The 22,052-nt window shown below is 36.1% G+C and overlaps 1 protein-coding gene across 2 annotated transcripts in view; it reads left to right on the forward strand.

Annotated features, from left to right (window-relative positions):
- LOC127656656 (uncharacterized) overlaps window positions 1-22,052 on the forward strand; it is a 60,803-nt gene that overhangs the window by 32,618 nt on the left and 6,133 nt on the right. For both annotated transcript variants that reach the window (XM_052145072.1, XM_052145073.1), the window contains exons 2-4: window positions 3,535-3,616; window positions 4,232-4,707; window positions 6,594-6,647. In XM_052145072.1, the coding sequence (XP_052001032.1) occupies window positions 3,535-3,616; window positions 4,232-4,707; window positions 6,594-6,647 (612 nt within the window). The remainder of the gene's footprint in view (window positions 1-3,534; window positions 3,617-4,231; window positions 4,708-6,593; window positions 6,648-22,052) is intronic.

Consider the following 22,052-nt stretch of genomic DNA (forward strand, 5'->3'; position numbering starts at 1 on the left):
GAATGTTTTCTAAGATTAAATGTCAGGAATTTTGAAAAACTGAGTTTGAATATATTTAGCTAAGGTGTATGTAAACTTCTGACTTCAACTGTAGTTTTAAATAAGGAGCAAACACAGATGCCACATCAAGAATGATACACTTCTCACTGCTGTCTATGTGTAATGGGCAATAACTAAAATACTCATGAAAACTACCTATAAAAACGTCTGTGGTGGGAAGGGTAAATTGTGGAGGCTTTGAAACTTGAGAGAGACTGGATTTAAGTGGGAATCTGGGTGCCCTGTGCTGTTGTGAGATCCGGGTATTTGTGAGAAAGACATATTTAACTAATTCAGTTTTCTGAATTCAGCTTCTCTCTCTATTTTAATTTTCAATTTAAAAGTACTTTATTGGCATGATTGTGTTTACATACAATATTGCCAAAACATTAATATACAAAACAGATAATGACAAGACAAATAATAATAATAAAATTGTAACAAATAACAATTAAGATAGAATTAAAATAAGGTGCCAGGTAATGAATCAAATCAAATAAAAACTAGAATAACAATATACACTATACAATATAAAATAAAATAAGCATTTAACAGGACATTATGAACATAAGAAAATAAAAGTACTGTGACTGAAGTACATTAAGGCAGTAATTGGTTTCTGAGGGTGTGCATCTCAAAAATGAATTTAGCTGCAACTGGTGCATGATGGTCCTCCCCCAGTAACACCAGCATCTGATCTGTATCTGCTGAACTGGAAGACTGTGGCATGAGGTTTGAGAGTTTGTGGAGGTATTTCTCTCTCACCTCTGTAAATTTCTCACAGTGAAGGAGAAAGTGTGTCTCTGTCTCGACCTCACCCGTGTCACAGTTAGCACAGACTCATTCTTCCTTTGGAAGCCATGTTTGTCTGTGTCATGGCCAGACTGTGATCACTGAGTCTGTATTTGGTGAGGATCCATCTGTTTTGGATCTCTTACAGTGTGCAGATATTCTGCCAGATTATATGTTCTGTTTAGGGTCCGATAACATTCCAATTTGCTTTGGTTTTTACTTTAATTTTCCCAATGGTCCAAATATGAATTTTTGATTTCTTTTATGATTTGGTTTATTCTGATTTGGTTTAGCTCAGCTGTGCTGGTCTGAAACTGGTGTTTGTTAGTTGTTAGTGGGTTTGTGAGTTTCAGAGCCAGCTGACAAAGGGAACTGGTTTTAGGCTTCAGCTCTTGGGTTTTAAGGGCTTCATGTTCATGTCTCTCTTTCTCTCTCTCTCTCTCACACACACACACACACACACACGCACTCTCTCTCTCTCTCTCTCTCTCTCTCTCTCTCTACTCTGTTCTCTCTCACTGCTGAGTGAAAGGCTGAAAAGCAGTAGTGGTGTGTCTGTGTTTGTGTGTGAGTGTGTACACTTAAGAACAGATGGCAGCTGGTTGGCTTGGACAAGATAATTACAGTGCATTGTGTTGCTTAACTCTTTAGTAGTGCAATATGTTGTGTTTCACTCTGATTCACGCACTTATTCTCTGATAGACAATCTTTGCTAAATAAACTAATAAACTCCACCTCAGTGCAGTAGAGCATAGCTAAGCTTTCATAGCTATTGGTGTTGTGGTATTGGGTGTTTCTCTTATTTGACTTCTCTTAACATCACACTACATTTCTTACTTTCACACTTTCAGTTCTCCTCTCAAACAAGGCAGACCAGCAAGGAAATGCACACTAAAGTTTGAAATTTGGATTGAGTTCCATTTGGCAAGTGTGCACATATCTTGCAAGACATCATACATTCTAATATAATCACACATTCTGTAATCTCAATCAAGGTGTAGATACAGTATGTGAATCATTTGTGGTGTTTACTAATGCAAGCAGTTCTACTGCACAATAGACTTTGAGCATGCTAAATTATTTTAGACACTACGACGGACCAGGATAATGAAGGCTTCTGGTTTATAAAAAATAATTTATCTCAAATAATATTATATTCAAAATGTAAAAATGTACCGTCTCACTTTCCTGCAAGACTAAAAACTTGTAGGTTTGAAATAAGTATTTTTTTATTGAGTCAAGAGGTCAGTTTTGGTCACACATCTTCTCTTCATCTGGACTCGCAGGTCAGTGTTCACTATACTTTTGTACGCAGCAGAAAATTACGTTTCTTTGCATGAGGTTGTGTTTCTAGTCTATTTCTGGTGATATAATAACAACAACAGGATCCCTGGATCGGAGCAACGCTTTTGTTAGGCCTCAGTATTAAGACTGAAACCTGCAGAAGCAGTTGTGTATAAACAACTGCTTCTGCAGGTTTCAGTCTTAATACTGAGTCATGTGGTGCTGCGTCCCTGAAGCTGCAGTGAGAGAATGGATGAGGCACTCTTTTTATGAATTAAAAAACAAAAATGCTTTATATACCTATGTATCAACACGGTATTGTGCAATTAAGACTTTTATGAAGCAACATAACATACTGTAGTGAACTTATCACCATGTGGCTGAAGAAAATACATCTTTATGCAAGTTAGACACACAGTAACTGGCACACAGCACTTTCCTCATGTAAATTAGATTTCACGATGGTTATGTTTATAATAGTTCTATATTACCCACTCTCGATAAACATTGCATTAGTTTTGTCTTTTATCACAATAAAACTCAATATTGTTAGTCTAGAAATCACTTTATAATTTGTATAGTGCTGCAACTGTCAAACTCAAAGTGCATCTCTTGTTGAAGTCATGCAGCAGTGCTTTAACCCCCCACAAGCACACACAACACATATGAAACAGGCAATGCTCTTTGAAACCTTTATTGGTTTTGTTACTTCAGTTAAGTAAACTGGAAAATGAATGCAATCCGCTGGGTAGCAGCTACAAGTTTTTTTTACTAATGACGGTGTCCAACTCTTCGTCTTTCTCATTGCTTTGTGCATCGCTTCATACACGTTTGACCAATTACAGGCTGCAGCACTTCCCACAGTTCCTAAAAATTAAAATCCCTAAGAGATCCTACCCCGAAGTAGGAGCTCAAAAAGTACCTGAAACTGGCTTTAGTTTCTGCAGTGAGACTTGACGGTGGCTTCTCATGACTTGGACTAGTAAGCAACCACCCACAATACCCAAGCAATGGCCTGAAAACCACCCGCAACATCCTTGCATCATGGAGATGACTTTTGCATGGGCAAGGACCACCAACATTTCCTTATGAAAATGTTAAAATCTAGTAAACCCTTTTTCATGTTGGTTTGTTTGCAAGAATCATTTGTTTTTTTTTCTCAGCACAAGATTATCTCACTCTTTTGTATATGAGAAGGACTGTTCCCTAATAAGTTTCTCTATTAGTCATTTGTCTTATTGTGATAACAGAGGATAAGCAGTGATTTTATTCCACTGAAATGGAATATAGATGCATGAAAAGCTCTGTTGAGGGTGTTTGTGAGCTGTGGGACGTGTAAATCTCAGTGTACTTGTGCAGAATTTCTATCATGGTGATTCAGGTTTGCCTGACCTTTGCTTTTCTTTGCTTTTGAAACAGATTTCCTACCATGGCAGCAAAGAGGGAGGCGAGAGTGAGGACTCAGAGGGCGAAAACCAAGAACTAGCCCAGATCGACAGAGGTTTGTGTTTTTCCACCTTCTGCCACATGCATATGTAAATAGAATATTTGTCACATGCATTGATCAGAATTTACTGACTTTTTAACTCCAAACCATAAACTTGATCAAAACCATATATGCTTTAGACCATATATGCACTTAAATCACTTGTTGCTTGAACTTGCAGTACATAATGGCCTAACTTTTGCTTAAAGCACTGAGATCAGATATGATCTGGGATGTGTCTTATAATGGCAACAGCTCACTGCTGGTAACCGAGAAGTCCTTTAAAGTGACGTTCATACTGACAGCTATATGTAAAAGTGATCAGAAGTCATTCATTTTCTATGAGAGTTTTGAGTGTTAATGCATCAAAGAATAGCATTGACACAATACAGTGACTACCAATGGGAGTGAAGACAGTGATCTTGTGATCAGCCCCTACTTGGTTCCAGCAATTTGATCTTTGTCAATGTGAACACCCTTAAGGAACAAGCCACAAAATATTACCATTGTACCTTTGGGCACTTACACCCAGGATGCTCCTTGGGTATTGTCCTTGAAAGGCTATTTTAAATGGCTTTGGATAAAAGCATGGTAAATTAAATTTATATAAAAAAATTATATTCCATACAGAGCGCCGGCGAAACTGCGCCCTGACCCCTCTAGCCACCAGTCAACAGCACAATCAGGGCATGCTGTCTCCCTCCCATCTACGCCGTCTCCGTCTTCTGCTGGATACCACCCTGGATCGTCACAGTTCTGAAGAGGAGCTGGAGCGCATTGCAGGGGCCACAGGGGCAGAGGTGGGACGAAAGTGGCACAGGCATGGAGACATGAGCAGTGCCTCTAGTGACGAGGAAGTGAAGGACCTGTGTGGGCCAAATGAGCCAGCTGCCGCGGCTCGTTTGATCGCCGCCTCTCCCAGCCCTGTTCTCTTCAGCTCCTCACCGCCTCGAGCTCTCAAACCGTTGCACACACCGGGCCGCCTCCCCATCCGGCCCATCATCCTCAGCCACTTTGAACAGCCTTCCATGCCTTATTGGCGACACAGGCCAGCTTACACAGGAGAACTTGGTCGGCCAAGCCTGGACCTAGAGAAGATGCAGCAGGTTAGAAATACAACATTTTTCTAGCTTAAGCAGCAAGAACCTGCTACGTTTCTAAAGTCAGATCCTGCTTTTTCGCTTGCTTATCCAGAAAAAAAACTGCTGCCTTAATAGCTAAAAAAGCAAGAACCTGCTGCTTCACTACCTTTAAAAAACAAAACAAGAATTGGGATTGGAACCGAGAAAAAAACAGAAAAACAAAATGGAACCCAATTAATTTATGACTGTCTGTTCTGTTCTGTTAATGGCTCTTGAATGTACATTCTTCCGCATATGCAGACAGGACATCTAAATAATCTGACAGTGTTTCCTGTAGCAGCACTGCAAATCCACTATTGAATAAGCAGCACGAAACATACAGCAAAACCTATGTAGTCCGTTTCCCAAACGAATGAGTCTTATGAGCCGGTTCTTTTGAATGGACAAATAAAACATACAAAGTGAGTTGGGTAGCTCGATTTATGAACAAATGACTCTTATGGGTTGGTTCTTTTGAATCTACACAGCAAAATACACTGCTATTTTCTGAACAAATTACTCTTCAAACTTTTTTTTTTTTTTTTTGTGAATGAAAAACTGAACCGCAAGGAGTTCATTTTGTCATGTCCGTCTGGAAAGGAATAGTTCATCCAAAAATGAAAATACTTTCATGATTTACTCACCTTTAAGCCATCCCAGATGTTCATGTCTTTCCTTCTAAAATTATTTTATAAACACATTTCAGCTCTGTATATGTCCATACAATGCAAGTGAATGGATGCCAGCTGTTTGATGGTCCAAAAGTCATATTTAGGCATAAGAGTAATCCACACAACTCCAGTCAATCAATGAATGTCCTCTGAAGAAAATCAGTGAACGTGACGTGATTGTTACGGAATAGAAGAGCTACCACAAGCAAATATTCATTGTGGAAATAAAAAGACTTGTGGCCTGAAAAATGACAAACTTCTCCATTCACATTGGAGAAAAATAAATGGTGGGTCTTTCTCCTCTTTTAAATTAGTAACCTATCGGCCACGCAAAATTTCGATAATAAAGGCTGATAATATATCACTCTTGCAAATTCCCTATGGATGATGCACAAACATGACATAGATTTCTATAATTTTATCCAACTGTATTTGCTGATTTGGATTAAAACATCCCATAAATACTTACCAGTATATATTGTTCAATTTTTCTATTTTATTTATTTATAAATAAAATTGTAGTGGTGTAAATCTTAACTAAAGAAGTTTACAGACATTTAAAGTAAATGTATTAAAAGTAAAATAGTCATTAAAATAACGTTGTAAAGAAAATGCATGATACATGTAAAGAAAAAAATGGGAAAATGCAATATATTTATGTATTTTCATTTTGTAAGCTCTGTATTTATTTAATTCAGAGAATAATGCTTTCATATTGCTGACGTGTTCTGCTTATTTATTTATTAAAACGTTTTATATGAAATTAAAAGAAAAAACATTGAAAGAGCTTGAGTAGAGTGATAACCGGGCACAAATGTTGCTATGGTGGTGCAAACACAGAGCAGGTTTCTTTCCAAGTGAATTAGGGAGAGAGGAGCAGAATATCTCATCTGGTCGTCGTAATAGCAGTCACACTATATGGCTGCAATGCTAAATTTCAGACACTCTACAAATTTGTTGGAGGCTGAAGATTGTCACAAAGGCTATTAATCAGCCGTCTGTGAACATGTCACACTGAACTTTGTAAGATTGCCTACAAGCAATAGGTGTTTATATTGGCTATGTGGAAACGAGATGTTTCTCAGTGTGTGCTGTAGTGTGAACATTGGCTTTGCATTGTCAATATGTACTGTAAGGCTTATAGAAGTTTTATGTCATTCTTTTTAACCACTATTTCTCATTTCTGCTCTTTTCTTTCAGAAAATGCTTCTTAAAAAGAACTGTGGTGGGAAGACAAGAACCATCAAGATTCGGGTGAGTGTGTGTCAAAAAATATGACATTGTCATATATACGACTGGGTGATATGGCAGAAAAAATAAATATATATATATATATCTCAGGAGACCCATGATTCCTGTAGCACTTGCCATAGATGTGGCTGTCTGGTCGGGCACTTCTCACGCACCTTACAGTCTAGCTGATCCCAGAAATGTGTTTCTTTGCCCACTCTAATTTTATTTTTATTTTTTCTGTTTCAAAAGTGGCTTTTTCTTTGCAATTCTTGCAAGAACATTTTACATCAAGGTTGCTTTTGCACTGATGTTTCTGGCCAAACTGAGAATAGATACTAAGGATGGCCACAAAATATTTACATGCCCATAGCATATTTCATAGAGACAATGGGGTGAGTAAACCTTTTGGTGATTTTCATATGGCCCCTAAGTGAGCTGACTTGCTGAGTGTACACTCGACTGTCTGAGGAAGCTGGGTGCCTTTTTTTGTTTGTTTTTGATTTGGGTCTGCCTAGTGGCTGGAGTTTGTTTTGTGAAATCTCATAGTGGTGAAATTTTGACCGAGGCCATTAATATTAATAATGCTTTAAAGAATTTTATCTTCATCTTTATAGTTCCACGTCTTTGTCTACTGATGAAGATATTAGAAACTTTGTTGAACCATTAGATCGCCCTAAACTGACGACTGAGGTTAAAAATTATCTTGATTCTGAGATAACCTTGGAGGAGCTTTCTGAGGGTATTAAGGCCCTGCCTGCAGGTAAGGCTCCGGGGCCAGATGGAATTTTTTTAGATCTTATGCTACAGAACTGGCTCCACTTTTGTTAGAAGTTTATATGAAATCATTAAAGATTGGAAAGCTTCTGCCAACCATGACACAAGCCCGGATCAGTCTGATTCTAAAAAGGACAAAGATCCAAGCGAGTGTAAGAGTTACCATCCAATTTCCCTGATCCAGCTAGATGTTAATATTTTGTCAAAAATTCTGGTTATAACATCTCTTCTACATATAGATCAGGTGGGGTTTATTCGGGGCCGCAGCTCTTCTGATAACATTAGGCATTTCATCAAAATCATGTGGTCAGTGGCGAATGATCAGTCTCCGGTCGCTGCCATCTCACTTGATGCTGAAAAGATGTTTGATATGGTAGAATGGGATTATCTTCTAAGATTTTGGAAATGTATGGGTTTGTGAATACATTTATTGAATAGATTAATTTACTTCATAGACACCCGGTAGCGGCGGTACAAACAAATGGATTAATTTCAGATTATTTTATTCTGGATAGGGGCACCAAGCAGGGTTGCCCTCTTTCCCCATTATTGCTCTGTCTTGCCCTGGAACCATTAGCAGCCACAATAAGGAAAGAGGAGGATTTTCCAGGGGTAATGGCACGAGGTGTGGCGCATAAGCTTTTGATTTACGCAGATGATATTTTATTATTCGTCTCTGACCCCATTAGATCTATGCCTTGTCTCCACAGGATTATTAGTTCCTTCTCTTTTTCTCTGGTTACAGAGTCAATTGGACTAAATCCGAAGCTTTGGCTCTGACAGCTTTCTGCCCAGTAATGGCTTTTTATTCATGCACCTTCCAGTGGCCCAAACAGGGCATTAAGTATTTGGGCATTTTATTCCCAGTTAATTTGTGTGATTTAGTTAGTTAATTTTTACCCTTTAATAAAAAGGTTTTCGAGTGATGGGAGTTGGTGGGCTTCAATACATTTATCTATGAGTGGTAAGGTTAATGCTATTAAAATGAATTGTTTTTCTTAAATTTAATTACCTTCTATAATCTCTCCATGTAGATGTCCCCATCTCTTATTTCAAGCAATTTAATAGCATGGCGAAGTCCTTTACTTGGAATGGTAAACGTCCCAGATTACATTTCAACAAGTTACATAGGCCGATTGACAAAGTTTGGCTAGGCCTACTGAAGATTTTGTTTTACTATTATGCATTCGGTCTCTGACATTTGACTCGTTGGTCGCTTCTACCTGAGAGAGTCCCTCCCTGGTTTCGTATTGAACAGGAAGTCCTTGCCCGTATTTCGCCATTGCAAAGCCTTTCTATCAAACTAACTGGAGAAGTTAAGTCACAACCCATTATCTCGCATTGGCACGTGGTTTGTGAGGGGGTTACTACACTGGGTGAAGAGTTGAGAATTTGGTTAATCATTATTGGATTCCCAGATCTCAGTTTTATAGGTATTTACAGCTGTGCCACCAGCTCTGTATTGTTTTTGGGAGTAGCACACACCCTAAAGCAGCAGGTACTTTGGGAGAGGCGATTACTGCTTTTGGAAAGATCAGCATAATCTTTACATTATTCCAAACGTTTGGCTACCAGTGTATATTTCAGCCTTTTGACGGTATTCAGTATCTTAATATTTATTTATTTGTCCTGAAAGGGGTTGAAAGTTTGTTTTTCTTTCACCATAATTTAGACCAAACTGCAGTTGTTGTCAAGCAGATTCAAAATGTTTAATGCAAAACTGAAAATAAAATTAAAAATAATCGATGTATGTTTCCTACTAATTGTTTGCAAAATGAACACAAATAAGAATGTATTTATTTAAATGCAACAATATAAAAATTAGGGCTGTCAATCAATTAACATTTTTAATCTAATTAATTACATGGTGTCCCGATTAATTAATCGCTATTAATCGCATATACAAATATTTGCTGAGAAAGCCCCTCATATAACAATTATTCAATATATAATGATGAAATAATTATACATAGTTATCTTTAAATAACTATCTTTAAATTATATATATATATATAAAATAAAAATGCATTACATTCTTGTGGCAGAACAGTTAATCATTGATAAGACCATTCAAAAAGTGGCTTTAGAATACAATGTATTGTTTACAACCATATTATTGATCATAAAAATAAAATGTTTAGGTCCCTGTGTCAAATTAAATATAGTTTAATACTCAATCTTTAATCACATCTTGAGATCCATGACAAGTGTTTTGAACGCAAGAACGTAACGTATGTTTGTGTTGTGTGTCTGCTGAAGGGTTGTTAATGTTTTGTTCTCTGTAATAAACTGTGTTGCTCACACAGCTGAAATTTCACTTACTGCCCTTGGAGTAAACAGGTGGTCCTACAAGCTTGCATTTCTCTTACATTTAATTACATAAACTTTTCTATAATTAAAAATTAGTATTTGTTACAAGTGTGAGTATGGTGAAATAGGTAAGTTGTGTAAAATGTAGTATAGCATGGTTACTGTTGCCCACTCATACAAGCTTTCAGTTCAGAATGACTGACCAAAAAACATAAATTTCATCTGAAGGAGATTGGATGACTATTTCATTAGATTATGGAAAGAGCTTGAGGAGAAAAGAGGACCAGTGATTTGAAAGGGAACGGGAGAGTGAGAGAGAAGAGTGTGTGTGTGTGTGTGTGTGTGTGTGTGTGTGTGTGTGTGTGTGTGTGTGTGTGTGTGTGTGTGTGTGTGTGTGTGTGTGTGTGTGTGTGTGTGTGTGTGTGTGTGTGTGTGTTTTAGGATGAAGTTATTTACCATTTATAGAAAGTTTTTCATGGTTTTACTCCCCCGTCTTGTTGTTGTTTTTAACTTTCTCTCTCTCTTCCCACTCTTTTTTCCTTTGCCTTTTGTCTTTGATTGTTGACTCTTATTATGTTGGGAATACAGTGATATATTTTATATGTTCTTGTTCTTTTTACCAGACACACTCAGAAAATAAAATGCTACCTGGATGGCCACATCCTGTTCCTTTCAAAATCACTTTCTCTTTGCCTTCTACACCACCTTTTCACCAAGGATATTTGCATTTTAAAATTAATTTATTTCACTACTAGTGTGGTATACTATACTATTTCTGAAATTACTTAATACTATTTTAAGTTTTAGTTAGTTGCATACCTGTAAAACTTTTTTAGTTACAGTTTCGTTTTTAATTCATGGACACATTTAGTTTTTATTAGAGTTGTAACGATTCACTCGTTTTCCAAATGCATTGATTACTAATCCTACCGATTCATATGCATCAATATGAAATATGATTTTTGAATCTAGAATCGTTAGTGTTGGTAAATAATCGATTTAAACTGTTAAAAATGGAATGAATCATGATTCAGCAAATTTGTATGTATTATTTATTATACATGTAATGAGATCACACATGCTCTCCGTTCCATTCAAAACTCTCACTGAAAATTTCCAAGCAGCTTTCCAAGTCTTTCAAGCACCTTTTGTCTGATCTCTCCTCTGGATAGCCATTATCTCATGAGTAAATGATGGCTCGCTCGTTGCGTGGCCACTACAGGGGTGGACATTTAGGAAAGCTTGGGCAAAAATGGCATTACAAATTATAGAAATGCTCCCAAAATTCAAAATAAGAGGGCAAAAAATGTCCTAATAATGATTTTTTGAATTTTGTATTTTGTAACCTGTGATATAGTTGATGTTGAAGTAATAATTAAGGGTAAGATGTAATACATTCTCAGAATTTGTGTTAATGAATTAATTACATTGACATTTTAACATAAACTGATAAGACTGTTTGTTATAAATTGTTAGAAAAAAAGTATACCCTCATAAAGGTAAAAATTCCCCTGAAAATCAAATGCAGGGGGCAAATTTGACCCTGAATATAAACGTTAATTTCTGACTCTGGGTCACTACTGAAGTAAAGTGACTTAATTGTGAGGAAACTTCTATTATTTTCTATAAAAGATAAAATAGTGCCATTTTACTAGTTCGATTGTTTAGTTGGTGACTGTATGATTTCTTTTCTCTTTTCTTTGAAACTGAATATCGTCACTTTAATATTAAATACTTGGATTAGTTTACTGATTCAGGGTCCCCAGGGTCATGGAAAATCTGGAAATATCAAGGAATTAAAAAAATTTGATTTGAAAATGTGATGCAAATTAATTACATTTTAAAAAATCTCAGACTTTTTATAGTGAAATATGGAGTATGGAATACTTTTAAAGCTTTGTTCAGCTCTGAAATATTTTATTGTATTCCAAGTAGCCTGTATGTTTGTTTTCTTTCGAGCTACTTTTGGTACAATAAGTCTTAAGTAGTTTGCTTTCTTTTGCTTACAGAATCCTAAAAATGCATTTAAAAAAATGCAGAACCGAATTGTTAATCGAATTTAATTTTATATGAATCGAATTTAACCGTTTTGAATTCGCAAAAGTTGTTTTTGAATTGAATCGAAAACCTGTGAATCTAAACGATTTGCTTTCAACCCAAAGATTCACACCCCTAGTTTTTATGTATTTTGGTTTCAGTGTTAGTAGTTAAAGTTAATGTGTGTAATATTATTCCATGATAAAATACTTTCTCCCAGTTTAAAATGGAGAGACAACTAGTAGTAAGCCATTCAAAGGTTGATATCCCTGAAAAGTGTAAACACTGGCTCTGTGGTGCAATCAAAACCTTCCTCTGTTTTGAGCATCCCAACCAGCCCAACACGACAATATTGAGCTTGTTTACACCAGTGGCCTATGTCACAAAGCAGGATTAAGCAGCTAGCTAGATAGGCTTAAACTTGGTTTAAGCAGACTCTGAATTTGCGGTACCAGTAAAGTGGATAGGCTTTCATCAGGGTCCCTCGCATAGTAACACGCTAATGTACTAACCTGCTCTAGGGCAGATTATGTTCCTATCTCATCCAGATTCTGGACCAATCAGAAAGTGACAGTCAATCCCCCAGTATCTCTGCACTTTTCAGCTATTTATGATAATTATTTATTTCAAGAAATATATTTTTGGCAGTCTATCATTGGTTTAAAGACACCAATTTTTTTCCCAATCATTTTCCCACACTGGCTATAAAATATGTGTGAATAAACAAACCTAAAATAATTTTATGATTTCAAGTAAGATATTAATACAATATCAATAATGATTGAATGACTTTAAATTATTAAAATGTAATCACTCCACATTATACTGTAGATATATCAGAAAATGGGATTTGGATTAGGATTTGCTGGCAGAGATGCCATGAACATACATTATTTCACTAGTTTGCTCAATAAAAGCACATTAGCACACCAAATATGACTTTATTGTGTCTTATGCTGCTATAAAGAATGAACAAATATGTCTTTATTAGTGCATACCATCCACATACTCATTTTCCAGTTTAAATTAATACTAAAGCTTTTCATCATTTTTTTTTTTATATTTCAAATCAAGATATTAAACTTTTAAAATTACAAGCTTGGATGTTCTTGTCTAAAGTTACTATTACATCGATATATTATCTATTTTCATATTTTCATCACATTCAGTTTTTTTTCGTGCTCTAGCAGTAGCAGCAATGTTTCTTCTTGCGGTGTAAATGCCTTTAAATTATTTATCATGTACTAGTGATGATCCTCTGTGCTGTGTGAATGTATTATAATTATTCATGATTTCATAGTGATTATTTGTGTTGTGTAAATGTGTTTTAATTAATCATATTTTTAACATCCTCTTGTGCTGTGTTATAACTGTGTTTAAATTCTTTTAACTCTATATACATGTGGCTCAGTGAGTAAGTAGCTTTAACTCAACATAATTTTCCTGCAACGCTTGTATAAATAACAAACATGGGGTTTCCCCTCTTAAATCAAATTCTGGGATTCCCCCAGTGTAGTTGAGCTCATGTTCGTGGATGTGAGGGACAGTAGTCGATATCTTTAATTGGCGTGTATAAATGGGAATTTTTATAGTGTATGTGCTTTTCCCTGTTTCCTACTGTACTCCCAAAATAAATTTTATTCTTGCACATGCTCTCTTTCTCCTTTTTCTCCACAATTTGGAATGCCCATTTCCCAATGTGCTCTAAGTCCTCGTGGTGGCGTAGTGACTCGCCTCAATCCGGGTGGCGGAGGATGAATCTAAGTTGCCTCCACATCTGAGACCGTCAATCCGTGCATCTTATCACATGGCTTGTTGAGCGTGTTACCACGGAGACATAGTGCGTGTGGAGGCTTCACGCTATTCTCCGCAGCATCCACTCTCAACTCACAACACGCCCCATAGAGAGCGAACTGCAATATAGCGACCATGAGGAGGTTACACCATGTGACTCTACCCTCGCTAGTAACCATGCCAATTTGGTTGCTTGGGAGACCTGATTCGAATTCGCGATTCCTGGGGTGGTAGTCAGCGTCTTTACTCACTGAGCTACCCATGCCCCTGCACATGTGCACTTTTAAAAAAAACTGTAAGAACACAGATAATGCGTTTACTTGGCCACATAAACAGCGTTCTCTGGGAGAAACCCAGGTGTGTTGAACCCAGGGGTGTCACTAGGTCCTAGCCCTGAATGTTTTTGTTCGGAATTGCAGGTGTTTGAGTGGAACTGCAGCAGGAGCTAAGTAAATGTAGATTTTTGCAGAGGTTGTCCCGCAAATGTAATGATATTCATCTGCCGTTCGGAGGTTTGTGCTTCTTTATCTGAAACATGCTATTCAAGCTTGGTTTTTGTGCGAGTGTTGTGCGAGTCATCACAAAAAAACAAAAAACACTCCCATGATGCACTCTGCTTTATCCTACTGTATGCATTTTCTGGACTTCCCTTAATATCTCAGTGCTTACCAAAAAAATATTGCAACCCTTTTGAAATGTACTCAAAATTGTCTTGTTTAAAACACTATGGATGAAATCAAACATCTCAAACAGCTAAACAGCACTGTCAATGTAAAGACTAAAGACTAGCTACATTGGCCTAACCAGAGTAATAAGGAGCCTAGGGCTAGTAAATAAAGGGCTTTAATGTCTGCACCTCCCAGATATATGGAAAAAATATGAACAAAGATTTCCTCCTGTGTAACATATGTTCTGTGTGATGTTTAATAAATAAACTGGGTTTTTGTTTGACTATTTTTGAAGATTAACTTAAAACATCAAGAGCCTAAAGAAAGGAAAACAATATATGTTATGGAGACCAGTATGGAAACCTTACTTGTGTGTTAACATTTATTTATTTAGTTAGTTTTAGTTTGTTTTTTAAACCACTCTTGTATTTTTATTTGTTATATTATTTTATTATAGTTTCCACAAATGTTTTTAAATCAGTATTACGAGTCTTAGTTTTATTATATGAAAACAACCCTGCTTTACATCCATTCGCTCTCCTTTCTCTATCCTTCATAACTGCACATGTAGAGGATAGGCACCTCATTTTATCTCAGAGCCTGTGACTGTTGGCCATGCTCCAGGTAAGAGTGGGAGAAGAAGAAGGAAGCATCTGTCAGGGGCATGTTTGGGAGGAGGGGGAATCAACATGGGGGTTTGAGGTCTGGGGCAGGACCAGAGAGAATGAGGGCTCAGAAACTAGAGAGAAATAAACTAAAGAAAGAAGGAGAAAAAAAAGACAAACACTCTTACTGCCTGGATGAGTGCTTTGGTCCAAGCTTGTTGACAAGACAGATGTGAAGGGTGGAGGGGTTAACTTGTTCCCATGTATGTATTTTAGTATAGGGTAATGTTGTGAAAGTAGTCTGTTGTTTTATTGTATTAGAAAATAGAGGAAAATCTATTTGTAATAATTAGTAATAATTTGTGTTGCTTGCTAAATCTCATTAGGGTAAGGGATTAGAAAAAACCCTAAACATAAGAACAAAGTATAAAACTTTGATATAACCTATGCGTTACATGAATGATTCCTCAAATTGTGGGGGTTATTGGGAAGGGAGTGATATTATGTTTCTAACCAATCTGACTTTTGTTTTTTTGTCAATTTTAGTGAAAATCAAAACAAAAAAATCCCCTACTTATATTGAATGAGAAACCCGAGCCACATCTAAGGTCCAGAATATCATATAGACTTGTGGGTGGGTTTTCTTGACCACCCTAGCAACCACCCAAAATACCATAGCAACACAGTTAACACCACTTAGAATGACCGTCAACAACCTTTCGTCATGGTTGCGAGTTTTGGATGGACAAGCAGTTTCTAGTTAGTTTTACATGTATTTGTGAATGTGAAGGCTTGCAGAGCTCTTTAAAACTTAATATGTATGCTACATTTAAAAGAACTTTGTTTGATAGCTTGTCATTTGCTGTTAGGATGTGTGAGGATGAAACCAGTTTAAAAAGATTAAACTTGGAACATTGCTTTTTTGAAGGAAGATTAATGGAAAACAGCTGCTTTTAGAAAGTAAATGGAATTAAGAGCACTGCAATGAAACTTTGAGGCCTTTTGGTTCTTTTTGTGATGAAGTGTTGATCTGGCCCCATGATGGATTTGAAATCCTTAAACAGAGTAGATATTTTACAGGAAAGAGCTTAACCCCATGGTTTTTGCATACATCTCTGTGAGTTATGCAGCTTGTGCCAGGCTAGATTTAGCAGGCAATATGTGAAAAATATTAACTTCTGCTTTCATTACCCAGGACAGGAACTCCTCCTTTCTCAGGGTTTTCAGGTTTTTAATAATTTGGTTTTACTTTAAAGATCATTTTAGTGCTGTTAGCTAGAGATGAAACACTAGAGGAACACACTGTTACACACAGTTCGTTGAGTTGTAAATGTATCTTACACATGCACTGCATTAACTTTAGGTATAGTATGAAAGACAAAGATTGTAAGAACATTTCCTTTGTTCTTGGTTTGATGTACTTTGTTTAGAATTACAGCAAAACTCTAAAATGTATAATTAAATTCCTTTAAAAGAGCTTGCCTTATCATTGTGCTCTTAATGAGAGTCTTCATTTTGTGGTCTTTGTCTTGAGACCCCTCAAGACCACAAATGTGGCCGTGACCTGGGTCTCAAAACATAAAGTCGTGGTCTGGATGAACTAATGTAAATTCAAGAGTTGATCGGACGCCAGATGTCAATCGCACCATAGATATTACTACTCTGTGGCAGTTTTGCAATCCAGCAATTCTTTCTAATGGTCCCAGATAAAGAATTGGGGTCTGTCAGATGGGTGTTGATATGCTTACAGTAAAGACCCACAATCAATGAAATGTAATGGCAGAGAGTTCTAACACAGAAACATGAAGACCTATGATACCAACCAAGCATTCAGGGTTGAGTTAACTTGTAGGCATGTGAATTAGAATTAGCGCTGTTCAAAAAGCCATTCTCTGGTGCAATGAAGGTACATCACAAAATGACAAATGGGATATTGTGGACCTTATGGATAAGTGCAAGTGAGGGTAATGAGACCACAAGTACACATCAGATGCACCATTTTGGACAAGCTGTTGTCAACACGGCACTACACAACTATGGTCCTTGAGCCCATAGTTTTTGATAATGATAATGCTAGATATCACCCTTTGACCTTTGCTAACAGTATCCAAAGCCCTTGAAATACAGTCTTCATAAGTAGTGTAATGGGGCTTGGGGAGTGATGTATTACTTGTAATGTGTTAGGTAATCAGGATACTGTAATCCTTTGCAGTTACATGAAACCATCATAAGCAGATTACAGTTGAATTAAAATAATTGGGATTACTCTCAGGATTACAAGTTTTAATTTCTGACAATTATATAGTGAATTTTCCTGACATAAGTGTAATACAGACAGCTGTATTTTACAGTGAGAGATGGTTTTGATGCGTGTTCTCTCTCATGACTCACTTGAGTCAGGAGTGCCTCCTACTGTTGCATGCGCAAATAACACCTGGCTTAAATCAGCACTCTGCTCGCAAAGATTTGCGCATCATTTCTGGTACGGCATTGAAATCCCCTGGTTTGCATGGTTGCAAATGCAAACTGTACAATATTAGCCTGGACATCCTATATATTGAAGCTGAAAAAAATTACCCCTCCCCTAGGTGGTACTTAAACCATCATCATTTAAGAAAAACATTTTTTTAAAAACATCAACAATAAACAAATCAACTAAAAACATATCCCTGACTTTCTCTCCTTTTTCACCTCTCATGATTTTGCATCCCTGATCATTATTAACAACTAGATTGTACACCTGAAGTGTGTTTTAAGTTGAAGGGAAAGAAAGTTCAATGAAGAATGTATCTGATTTTGATAAATTATTGTTGAGAACAGTTCAAATGTCTGGGTGAGGGAGACATTCCAGCAAATGTAATATGTTCAACAATTATTTTAATTAGGAATAAGTAATTGAAAAGACACACTAAAAGTTTAAATCTGTTTTGGTCTATTCTTTAAAACTAGATTTAGTTTTCTTTTTGGAATCAAAACTTTTCCCCCTTTAAAATCCTCCTTTAACAGAAACATAAACATAGAAATCAGCCATAAACTGTTAGTTGGTGATATTTGACTTTGGATCATGAGCAAGCAGAGGAAAGACACTCTCCAGCATTTAATTATGACAAGAATATAAACGATGATGATACATTTTGCAGTGTTTTGAATCTGAGGTATATCTTGTCAGATTTAGTTTAATGTTAACCAATACATAATTAAGTGCATCTGTTGATTATATTTGCTTTATGAGAAATTGTCTTTTTCTGTCTTTTTAAAGAGTCGTTCTACATTAACAGCTTGTTTTCTGTTTTCTGGGTATGGTGCAGTGTACATGTTTATTTTCCTTAAATTGAATAACAGCTAGAACAGCAATCATTACTCAAACATGTTCTGTTTGCATTCAAGGCATAATTTAAAGTTTTAGAGATAAGATTTTATCTTGAATTTATTTTTCATATGTGCCCTTCTGGTACTCCAAAAGTAGTTACAAGTCATATGATTACATTACTTTCATATTGCTGTAATTAGATTACGTTACTAATTACATATATTGTTAAGTTTAATCATACATATGTAACATTACATTTAAAAAGTAACCCTCCCAGCCCTGAGTGTAATACTAGAGCTAAAGGAGGGTAAACTTTTCTGAACTACTTTAAACTCAACTGGTGGTTTGCAACTCAAAAATCAGTCACAAGTCTGTTCTGACAGTAGTGTCATAGGCAGCAGGGAAAATGCAAATAAAAAAATGCAACTATAATAGTGCATATTTGCTCTTGTTATGATTAGGGCTGGGTAAGAATATAGATTTTAATTCTCATCACACATAGAAACAGTTTGACTCCACCTTTGTCAATATGCACTAAAATACTTCTCTGAGACTTCTGAACTCCCTCTATTTTTAAAGAGACAGTTCTGTTTTAGCACTTGTTCTACATATCAATTTAAATCTAAATAGTACAAATTTAGCATGGAAACAATAAACATGTAACAATCACTTTGTTTTTCAGACTCAGTTTTTCAGATTATCCTCACTAACAATTGACTTTCTTGTGACCACACAGCTGATTAGTCCCAGTAATGTAAATTCTCGTTTCATTGTGCATGTGGAAATGCACTTACTTTCACTATTAAACATAGCCTTAAGTCCTACTGTAGATTTTTTACGATGTGACTTCAAATGTTTTAGTGATCTCTTATTATGATCTTTAAAGTTTTTTTTCTGACAACATATCTTCCATAAAGCTGACTTTTCAGCACTATTCTTCTAGGTTTTAATAATGCGTTGGGCAGATCTTAACCCAATTCCAGTGGTTTTAGCAATCTCCTTAGGTGTTTTCTTTGCTTTATGCCGGCCAATAATTTGCCCCCTTCTGAAACACAGTAACATATTTTCCATGACCATGGGATACAAATGAGAAGCTACACACTGCATCAGTTTGGTTTAAAAGGATTGATGCCAGTTGAAACATATTAATCACTTCAATAATGATCCAATCATAGGCTCTTAACCCTCTGGGGTCTGAGGGTATTTTGGGCCCGAGAAGTTTTGACATGCCTTGAGATTTGTGCTTTTTTCAGTTGCTTAAAAAACATATTAATGGCTAGCCTGATTACACTGTATTCAGCACAAACTGGGCTACAATAATATGTGAGCAACATGCATGTACAGGTTTGTATTTTTGAGAAAATAATGTTTATACATGGTTTTTGAAAAAAACTAAAATGTTAAGTCACTAAGGTCATATAACACATACTAAAGATTTGTCCACAAAACTTTTGAGAACTGGATCTTGTAGCCTAGAGTTTTTGCTACAAAATGATGTGAAAACCTTCCTGATCACTCATTCATACAAAACAATATAGTAACTTTTGTAAGACACTTTTAGTGTTGATAGGTAACATGCAAGGAGGCGTGAACTATCTTGAATATGGATGTATTTCACAGCTGAGGTTACAAAGACCGTCCCCTGGGCCTATCAATGAGGGATAGAGAATGAATCTGAGGAGACTTAATGATTCAAATCAAGTTTTAAGTTAAAAGAAGTAATCTGACTATATATTTTCTTTGCATAAAGACTTCACTTAATTTTAGACCTACACTACCATTTAAAAGAAGTCTCTTCTGTTCACCAAGACTGGATTTATTTGATCCAAAATACAGAAACAACATTGATATTCTGAACTCTTTTTACAATTTAAAAGAACAGTTTTCTATTTAAATATATTGTAAAATGTAATTTGTTAAAAATGTAATTTTATAATATGATGATTTTCAAATATGGGCATATTTAAAGTGTATTCTACTCATTTAACCTGAACACATATTTGCAAGCACAAGCTTTGTTGATGATAATTAGGCATTTTAAACACTAGATCAAATATAATCTAAACATTCATATTATTTTTATATCATATTACATATCATATTTATATCATATAGCATACAATTTAAATGCCTGCTTTAGCCAAAACAACATTTACATGTAACTAAAACTTGCTTATTAGGACATATTTAAAATTTCAATACTCTGAATCCTGGCTGGCAAGTCTGGAAACAGTACCACTAGTAAAATATGAACATGTTTATATAAAATATTATGTTAACTAATGAAAACTAATTGACTTACTTGTTTGAAATTGTATCCTTGGCTGGATCAAATCTCTCTTCAAAATACAAACGTTCATCGGAGTCCTGCTCTTCTTCTGATGAAAATTTTAAATCTTCCATTCTACCCTGGAGCATTCTTGTCTGTGTATTGTTGCAAACATGCAGAAAAATAAATGAAATGTGTTTAAATCAAACCTCACAGTCACCTGAGTATCGTTGCAAATGCGCAGAAAAATTAATGAAAAGTGTTTACAACCTCACAGTCGGGGGCGTGTACATTTGCGTTGATGGTCTCAGCACATTAGCGTATGAATGGCGCGCTCTGCTGGTGGGTGGGATCGCATTAGATAATGAGATGGATCGGTAAAAACTGTACATCGCTTTGTTTCAAACAGATTGCATTGCAGGAGAATATTTGTTTTAAATGTTATTTGTTTTATTTAAAAGTAGACATTTTAAGCTTTTTTAGACACATGTTTCATATTTGAGTGAAAAGAATTTGCGGAGTTTCAGTTCATTTTTATGACGTGTTTCTGAAATATGCTCGTGAACACAGAGACTGCTGAAAGCTCACCCTTTTTACTTTCTTTATTTTACAAAAGCGCAAGATTTTGTTGTTATTGTGAGTGTACACAAATAAAAGTAGACCCTTTATAGTCTCTAATGATGTCTTACACTTATCTGTATACCCAAAAATGATGGAGTATTTTAAGTTGTTTCTGCTGAAATGACGAAAATATCCAGTAGGACGCGCCGGCGCGTCCGTTGACCCCAGAGCGTTAAGTATCTGCTTATTTAAATCCTCCTTTTTTTTCTTTTGGCCAGGCAGTGCATGTGTATGTATGTATATAACTATATTCAAACTATAGTATTGGTAAGTTGTTTAGGACATCTACCTTGTGCATGACAAGAGTAATGTTTCCAACAATTGTTTACAAACAGATTGTTTCACTTTTAATTGACTATATCACAATTCCAGTGGGTAGGAAGTTTATATACTGTGCCTTTAAGCAGCTTGGAAAATTCCAGAAAATGATGTCAAGCCTTTAGACAATTAACCAGTTAGCTTCTGATAGGAGGTGTACTGAATTGGAGGTGTACCTGTGGATGTATAGTAAGGCGTACCTTCAAACTCAGTGCCTCTTTGCTTGACATCATGGGAAAATCAGCCAAAAACTTAGAAACAATAATTGTGGACCTCCATAAGTCTGGTTCTTCCTTGGGAGCAATTTCCAAATGTCTGAAGATACCGTGTTCATCTGTATAAACAGAAGTACACAATTATAAACACCATGGGACCATGCAGCCATCATACCGCTCAGGAATAAGACGCATTCTGTCTCCTAGAGATGAACGTAGTTTGGTGTGAAAAGTGAAAATCAATCACAGAACAACAGCAAAGGACCTTGTGAAGATGCTGGAGGAAACAGGTAGACAAGTATATATATCCACATTAAAACGAGTCCAATATCGACATAACCTGAAAGGTTGCTCAGCAAGGAAGAAGCCACTGCTACAAAACTGCCATAAAAAAAGCCAGACTACAGTTTGCAAGTGCACATGGGGACAAAGATCTTACTTTTGGAGAATTGTCCAATAACAAAAACTGAACTGTTTGGCCATAATTACCATTGTTATATTTGGA

This window comes from Xyrauchen texanus, chromosome 16, assembly GCF_025860055.1.
Source record: "Xyrauchen texanus isolate HMW12.3.18 chromosome 16, RBS_HiC_50CHRs, whole genome shotgun sequence".
NCBI classification, from domain to species: domain Eukaryota; kingdom Metazoa; phylum Chordata; class Actinopteri; order Cypriniformes; family Catostomidae; genus Xyrauchen; species Xyrauchen texanus.